This window comes from Chelonia mydas, chromosome 4 (genome assembly GCF_015237465.2).
Source record: "Chelonia mydas isolate rCheMyd1 chromosome 4, rCheMyd1.pri.v2, whole genome shotgun sequence".
NCBI classification, from domain to species: Eukaryota; Metazoa; Chordata; order Testudines; family Cheloniidae; genus Chelonia; species Chelonia mydas.
Genome location: NC_057852.1, coordinates 30,475,283 through 30,480,902, shown reverse-complemented (window position 1 = coordinate 30,480,902; position 5,620 = coordinate 30,475,283). Strand labels below are relative to the sequence as shown.

General features: G+C 46.6%; 2 protein-coding genes across 3 annotated transcripts in view; one reads left to right on the top strand and one right to left on the bottom strand.

Annotated features, from left to right (window-relative positions):
* Window positions 1–523: 523 nt before the first annotated feature.
* Window positions 524–5,063, bottom strand: LOC119566085. Of its 2 annotated transcripts, XM_043545256.1 has the most exons (3): window positions 4,529–5,063; window positions 2,124–2,188; window positions 1,468–1,933 (listed from the first exon to the last, which is right to left on the bottom strand). In XM_043545256.1, exons 1-3 carry the CDS (start codon window positions 5,061–5,063, stop codon window positions 1,898–1,900), a joined length of 636 nt encoding a protein of 211 aa, XP_043401191.1. In that variant the 3' UTR covers window positions 1,468–1,897. The 2 variants fall into 2 exon arrangements, 1 of the variants encoding a protein (XP_043401191.1); XR_005225096.2 differs by lacking the exon at window positions 2,124–2,188 and having other exon boundaries at window positions 524–1,933; window positions 4,529–4,666.
* Window positions 4,611–5,620, top strand: part of UBE2D3 (ubiquitin conjugating enzyme E2 D3) — a 29,077-nt gene continuing 28,067 nt past the window's right edge. The window contains exon 1 of the mRNA XM_037896977.2: window positions 4,611–5,620. Coding sequence (XP_037752905.1) covers window positions 5,597–5,620 — 24 coding nt within the window. The 5' untranslated portion in view covers window positions 4,611–5,596.

Sequence of the window (5,620 nt, the reverse complement as noted above, 5' to 3'; positions counted from 1 at the left end):
TTTATGTCAGCATTGCAAAGCTCTGCACAGGCTTTCATAATCGGGCCTGAACCTGCAAACCCTTCCTTGCACGTTAGTAAAGACTAATCTAATTATTCTTGTTGAGATCAAAGAGTTACTGAATATTCATGATAATTTTGAAGGCTGATAAATATATATATATAACATTGCTAAAAGATTTGAGAGAAATCAGACTGGTAGGAGAGAGTTTCTTCTGTCAGTGGTTTATTATTATATGTTTTTGTAATTTATGGCAGGGGAGCTAAAACCTTGGGCAGTGCCCTGTTTTTATTCTTTTATAACTCTAAATAAATTAATAACATAACTTTAAATGTCCTTGCCTTTTTTGAATTAAAATCTCAAGTATCATGTTACATTAACATACTATAATGTATTTAATTTAATTGCTTTTAAATAAAAACTATTGAGCATACAAACTACCTATTTTTTATTTCATCATGTATATTCACCTAACATGGCAATATATTCTTATTTACAGAAATGATAATCTATGACAAACCAATGACCACACATGAAACCACTCAGTAGTTATTTTTATTTTATCACAAGTACATGAGATCACACTTTCAAATATGTTTTTATTTTGATGTGTGATCTTTGAAATAGCACACAAAAACAAGATGTTTACCAGGATAACTATTCTTGCACACTTAAATGAGCAAGAAAAATTACAGAGATGTATGCTATATTTTCACTCATTTATAATGTATTTCTCAACCATTTTATTGTAAAATAGCAAAGCATGACATCCTCAAAGATGCCTAATCAGATTTCAGATTTCAAAATAGAACAATTTTTTAGTATTCCACATTAAAAAAGTGTCTAAAAACTGTTAATTAGTGAAAATTTTTCAAAAATGGATAGTTGGAATTTTACTTATTTCTCCGAAATTATTCACTTTCAGGATTACAACAAGCTATAAGTAACAGTAAGGTATTCTATAGTGATGGCCCAAAACAATGTAGAGACATTAATGAAAGATGTGGTTTGGACCACATCTGTAGAATACAGTAATAATGATTATATGGTGTAATGCTGATGCAAGCATCTGGGTAACAAAAGGAGTAGGAGCAAAGAAGATGCTTGGAATGGGTAAAATTTATCACACAGAAAAACATCATTTTTTTCTTAGGGCCACACTTGCTAAAATCCCTTAACAGCCACATATCAGTCCCATATTAAAAAACATTTAATTTTATAAGGCAGAATATTATTTTCAATGTGTTTGCCCTATAACCCAGTTCTTCTCAAACTTTTTTATATTGGGAAACATTTTTAAAGATTGAGATTTTCTTGTGGACACTTTCCCTCCTGGGCCCAATCTCTTCTGCAGTAACTAGACTCCTTGGGTACACAGAAAAGTAATAACAGAGCAATACTAAAGACAACATAATGAAAACAAACTCAAATCACTGAAATGGATATGATTGTTTGGTTATGCTCCTCAATTATGTATCTATGCTGGTTATTTCTTTTCCCTGGACATCACAGTTGTTAATAGTAAACCTCCCATAATTTCCTGAAAACTCCACTGCTCTAATCTCTCCAGGTCAGTTTGCAGTTTGATTTTGTCCTCTTACATGTTTGCTACTTCACCAAAACGGGGTAAGGTTCTTGCCTCAAAAATCTAAGTATGATTGAATTTACACAAATAGAAGCATCTAATACAAAGTTAGAAAGCAGCCTTGTTCTGAGTTACCAATATAAAAAAGGCTTTATCAACCTTTAGACAGGAAGCATCAATGTTTAAGACTGACCAGTTACTCCACCAGGATAAAAGCAGCAGCTCCATGGGTCATTTATAAGTGTTCTGGGAGAATTACAGTAGTCCATGGATCTCAGTGTGATAATCAAGTTAATTCCAGAGAGAATGGCTCTAAGTGCTTGAGGATCCAGGTAGCACCCCCTGTTCCTAGAACAGAAATGGACATAAGGCTTGAAGTAGGTGTCATTTTCAAAATCTTGGAAGAGTGAAGACTCTTTCTTTAATATTTGCTTGAGCCACAGCTCTTCCCCCTAAAGAGGCAGGCATACAATTGTATTTTTGGCTTTACTATTATGATGGTCTTGTAAAATAAATAAGCCAAGTCTCAGCATCATACCTGACCTCCTACAGGGGGCTTCTTATACCATTCCCAGAATCCTCCCAGCTCTTGCTGCAAGGGCCCTAGGGTGACCAGATAGCAAGTACAAAAAATTGGAACACTTTTTTGGAGGGAGGCATAGTTGCCTATATAAGATGAAGCCCCTAATATTGGGAGTCTGGTCACCCTAAAGGGACCTCATGTTCCATTCTCAGAGGAGCCTCTTATATGCACCATGCACCTAGCCTTCTCCAGAGTCTTGACTTTCTCCTGACCCCATTCTCTGAAGATCATACGGGAGTCCAAGATAAATTGTGATCACATAAAACAAGCTCTATTTTGTTTCTTGGAGACATCAAGACTTAATTTACTTAAGAGTCACTCACTGCAGAGCAGAAGTGTCAAACACATTGCCCTTTTGACACATTTGTCAATGCAGCGGCAGAGTCAGATTCTCCCAAATCTAAACTGTTTTTTAAATAAGATTTCTAGTCCTCATGGTTAACAAAAAGGTAGCCTTCCAAAAGTATTTGCCTTGGTCTGCAGACAGCCTGAAATAATAGTCCTGATGTGTGAACTTCCATCATAGAATTGTAGGACTGGAAGGACCTCCAGAGAGGTTTAGTCCAGTCCCATACATTCATTGCAGCACTAAGTATTACCTAGACCCTCACTGGCACGTGTTTGTCCAACCTGCTCTTAAAAATCTTCAATTATGGAGATTCTACAGCTTCCCTAGGTAATTTATACCAGTGTTTAAATACCCTGACAAATTGTAACCTAAACTGCCCTTGCTGCAATTTAAGCCCATTGCTTCTTGTCCTATCTTCAGAGGCTAAGGAGAACATTTTTTCTCCCTCCTCTTCGTAACAACCTCTTATGTACTTGAAAACTGTTATCATGTTCCCTCTCAATCTTCTCTTCACCCGACTAAACAAACCCAATTTTTTCAATCTTCCCTCATAGGTCATGTTTTCTAGATCTTTATTCATTTTTGTTGCTCTTTGCTGGACTTTCTGCAATTTGTCCACGCCTATTCTCATTCAGGAGCTAATTATAAAGTTAATAATGTCACCTTTAACTTTTTAATTGCTGAGCAGTGGTAGGAATGGGGAGGGGGTCAGACATGGCCCAGGGGGAATGGGAATTGAGAGCCACGGAAGGACTAAAGCCATGCAAGGATCAGGAGCCACAGAGCCATTGTCAGAGCAAGCAAGGTAGGGTTGCCACCTGTTTTTTTAACGGAACACCTGGTCGAAAAGGGACCCTGGCAGCTCCCATCAGGACTGCTGACTGGGCCATTAAAAGTCCAGTTGGCACAGGGCTGGCAGGCTCCCTACCCGGCTCTGCGTGGCTCCCAGGAAGTGGTGGGTGTGTCCCTCTGGCTCCTAGGCATAGGGGTAGCCACTGGGGCGCCATGTGCTGCCCCCGCCCCGAGCGCTGGCTCCGCAACTCCCATTGGCCAGGAACTGCAGCCAATGGAGGCTGCAGGAGCCGCGCCACCTGGCCACGCCTCCGCCTAGGAGCCAGAGGGACATGGTGGCCACTTCCCGGAAGCCAGCTGAGGTAAGCGCCGCCCAGAGTCTGCACCCCAAATCCCCAGCCAAGCCCCCTTCTGCACCCAAACTACCTCCTGGAGCCTGTGCCCAGCACCCCATCCCATGGCCCTACCCCCGCTCAGAACACCCTCCCACATGCTGAATGCCTTCGCCCCAGCTCAGAGCCCCCTCCTGCACCCCAAACCCTTCATCTCCAGCCTCACCCCCCTCTTGCACCTCAACCTAGTGAAAATGAGTGAGGATGGGGGAGCTGGAGTTAGCAGGGGATGGGGCCTTGGGGAAAGAGCAGGACTTCACGGCAGAACAAGGGGGTTGTTGCAATTTTTTGTGCAATTAGAAAGTTAGCAACCCTAACCAAGATGTCTCTGAATCAGGGGGTAGCAGTGTTAATGTGTATCCACAAAACAGGGAGTCCGGTGGCACCTTAAGGACCAACAGATTTATTTGAGCATAAGCTTTCGTGGGTAAAAAACCCACTTCTTCAGACGCATGGAGTGAAAAATACAGATGCAGGCATTGTATCCTGACACATGAAGAGAAGGGAGTTACTTCACAAGTGGAAAACCAGCATTGACAGGAACAATTCGATCAGGATGGATGTAGTCCACATCCAATAATTGATGAGCAGGTGTCAATTCCAGGAAAGGAAAAGGTGATTTTGGAGTGAGCCAGCCACCCCCAGTCCCTATTCAAGCCCAAATTAATAGTATTAAATTTGCAAATTAATTTTAGTTCTGCAGTTTCCCTTTGAAGTCCGTTGCTGAAGATGTGGCTGTACAGCCAACAATCCTAGCACAAGCAAGGCAGCGTAACTATACCCCAGTGTAACTGGGCCAGGTGAACCCAGCTGGGGACATGACTGACCTCGACTCCACCGAGGCGCAAACCTGCTGCGCCTACGCTGGACGTACACGGACCCGGAAACACACCCCGGACACAGGGACACAAACAGGAAGGGGAGGGGCATTCCTGCCACCACTCCTCTAGCCCCGCTGGGGTTTGTTTCCCCTTCACGGCGGCTGAGCGGAGGGATACCAGCACGCGGTTTGCAAACACGAACGCAGATCCGGCCCCAACGGCCATTTTGTGTACACGCACAGACGAACCCCTTCGGGGCGGGGACGAGCGAGCTATCACGAGCCGGGCACGCAGGAGCATCGAAGGCCCGGCAAGACCCTTCGCTCTGTGGGCTGCTCCGTAGCCCGCAGAGCGACGGACAAACCGCCCACTCAAGCGGCCACTGGGCCCTGCCTAATGCACCGGAAGCTCCAGTTTCACACTGTCTGCGAAGAGGGAACGACGAGCTCCTGATTGGCGAAGCGGCGCCTCTTTCCCCACCCCAGAACAGGCACGCATGCGCTCTTCCTCTCTTCCCTCCCCGCAGCACTAGAAGGCGCATGCGCGCAGCTTGCACGAGCCTGAGCCTATCCCCCGGACTTCCCCCCCATCAGTCTCGGGAGCGCGTGCGCGGATTCCCAGGCGGTGGCGGTTAGCACGTCCCTCCCCCGCTCCAGTCAGAGGGGGGGGTGCAGGCGAGGTTCCTCAGTGACCCGCCCCCGGGAGCGGGGGGCGGTGCCTGCTGTCCCCTCCTTTCTTCCTCGGCCTCGCCACCGCCGGCGGGTGTGCAAGGGGGCTGATCTCGATTTCTTCCGTGGCGGCGGAGGCTCAGCTCATCGTCTGTCCTCTCCCGGGCGGGACAGGCGGCGGCAGGAGCAGCCAGCGATCTCCGGAGAAGGGGCCGGGCCCGCCCGTCGGGAGGAGGCTGTGGGCGGCTGCGCTCCGTGCGGGCGGGCGCCCCTGGCTGTTTCCGGAGGAAGGAGAGACGCACCTCTCCCCCCTCCCCCCTCAGCGCGAGCGGAGCCCGGAGTCACCGCGGCGCAGAGACAGGCCCGGCGGGCGGCGGCGGCGGCGGCGCACGCACACACACACACAATGGCGCTCAAACGCATCAACAAG

Excerpts from the sequence above, each read along its gene's own strand:
- LOC119566085 (XM_043545256.1), bottom strand. The coding sequence starts at position 5,063 with ATGCGCCTTCTAGTGCTGCGGGGAGGGAAGAGAGGAAGAGCGCATGCG. Across the intron at positions 2,189-4,528 it reads TGCGCCTCGGTGGAGTCGAG|GGCCCTTGCAGCAAGAGCTG; the intron begins GTCAGTCATGTC and ends TGGTCACCCTAG. Across the intron at positions 1,934-2,123 it reads AGCCCCCTGTAGGAGGTCAG|GAACAGGGGGTGCTACCTGG; the intron begins GTATGATGCTGA and ends TTTCTGTTCTAG.